This window comes from Bison bison, unplaced genomic scaffold, assembly GCF_000754665.1.
Source record: "Bison bison bison isolate TAMUID 2011002044 unplaced genomic scaffold, Bison_UMD1.0 scf7180017864080, whole genome shotgun sequence".
Lineage (NCBI taxonomy): Eukaryota > Metazoa > Chordata > Mammalia > Artiodactyla > Bovidae > Bison > Bison bison.
In genome coordinates, this window is record NW_011494652.1 from 439,150 (window position 1) to 440,681 (window position 1,532).

Below are 1,532 nucleotides of genomic sequence, written 5' to 3' on the forward strand. Positions count from 1 at the left end.
GGGGCCCCCTGCCGGCTCCATGCCGGGCCCTCCCCGCCATGCCCGCCCTCTGACCAGTCATCTCAGGCTGCTGACTTGTCCAGCTCTGCTGCTCGCCGTCCTGGGTGTCTGCAGGGAAGGGGAGCAGGAGTCCATGAGAAGCTGGACGTCAGGACCCCGCCCCGGGGCGGCGGGGTCTCCGAGGCTGCACGCTGGCGGCCCCAGGAACCGCGCCCTGTGCCCAGAGCTGACCGCCCCCCATCTGCATGGTGTGCACCTCACTGTGGCTGGGGTAGAAGGAATCAGGAAAGGGTGTTGGCTCGCTGACCCCAGGCCACCCCAGGGAGAGCGTCTGGCCCCCTCCACACACCCCTCGGAGAAGGACAAAGCTTGGCTTTGTGGGGAGAAGGACACACAGGTTGGAGAGGCTCCCGGGCGTGACTTAGCAGAAACCCAAGACTGCAGCCAGCTCCGCCTTCGAGCCCCAGCCCTGGGCAGGCGGGAGGCCCTGGGGGCCCAAGGCCACCTTGTGTCCCCCACCACTGGGGGCGCCCCTCCCGGGTCTAGGTGCCTCCGCCACCTCGGTGAGCAAGACTGAGCCCCCTCCAGGCCCCTCTCTGTGAGGCTTGGCCTGGGGCACCCCGCACACATGGCCCCAGAATTCCTTCCTCACGTCGGTAGGGCTCTCCCCGCTCCGCCCAGCCTGTGCCATGTGGGGAGACGGAGGTGAGGCCCGGAGGTCCCTGTGTCCCTGGAGGGGTGCTGCCCGGCAAGGGGTGCTGGGCTGGCTCTGCAGCCGCTGCACCGGGCTCGGCTCCCTACACTACCTTCCGTCCAGGACGCTGGCCCGGAGGCCATGGGCACTGGCCCGGCGTTTCTCTCTCCTCGTCAGGGCCCTGTTGGCCACGCTTCTCCCTGCCCACCCTGACCCCCGGCCCCGACCCCAGGCCTGCAGCCTCTCCTGCACGTGCCGGTCATTTTATCCACCCCCGCTTCGAGAAACCAGGGGCTTCACATGGACAGGCTCACACGGCACCCCTTCTGGGGCCAGGTGACCACCTGTGAACCTGGCTGGTCCAGAGCTCGGCCAGGGAGATGCCCACCACCAACCACGCCATCTACTGCCGTCCGGGCACACATCCCCCGACGGGAAGCCCCTCCACTCAGGGCCAGCCTCACCCCCTCACCCCACGGGGGCTCAGCCCAGGGGACACCAGTGTGAGACAGTGGATACACGGGATCCAGGCTGACGTTTCTGTCGGCCTCCTGTCTGCGCTCAGAGATGGATTAACAACAGGAGCAGCTTTGTGTCCTGAGAACACTGCAACGGTCATCGCTGGGACGGAGGGGCCAAGCCCCGTCTGAGCAAGATTAGGGCCACGTATTTCCTACCCTTGGGGCAAGGGAGACACTTGTGCAGAAAGGCTCCTTGAGGGTGAAAGAGGAGGGGTGCCCCCACCAGAGGGGTGCCCCCACCAGAGGGGCACCCGTGTCAGAGGGGCACCCCCACCAGAGGGGCACCCGCGTCAGAGGGGCACCCCCCGTCAGAGGGG

The 1,532-nt window shown here is 67.7% G+C and overlaps 1 protein-coding gene across 1 annotated transcript in view; it reads right to left on the reverse strand.

Moving 5' to 3' along the window:
• The window catches only part of MUC5B (mucin 5B, oligomeric mucus/gel-forming), a 36,688-nt gene that overhangs the window by 33,518 nt on the left and 1,638 nt on the right, over nucleotides 1–1,532 (reverse strand). Inside the window, exon 2 of the mRNA XM_010837805.1 lies at nucleotides 55–108. Coding sequence (XP_010836107.1) covers nucleotides 55–108 — 54 coding nt within the window. The remainder of the gene's footprint in view (nucleotides 1–54; nucleotides 109–1,532) is intronic.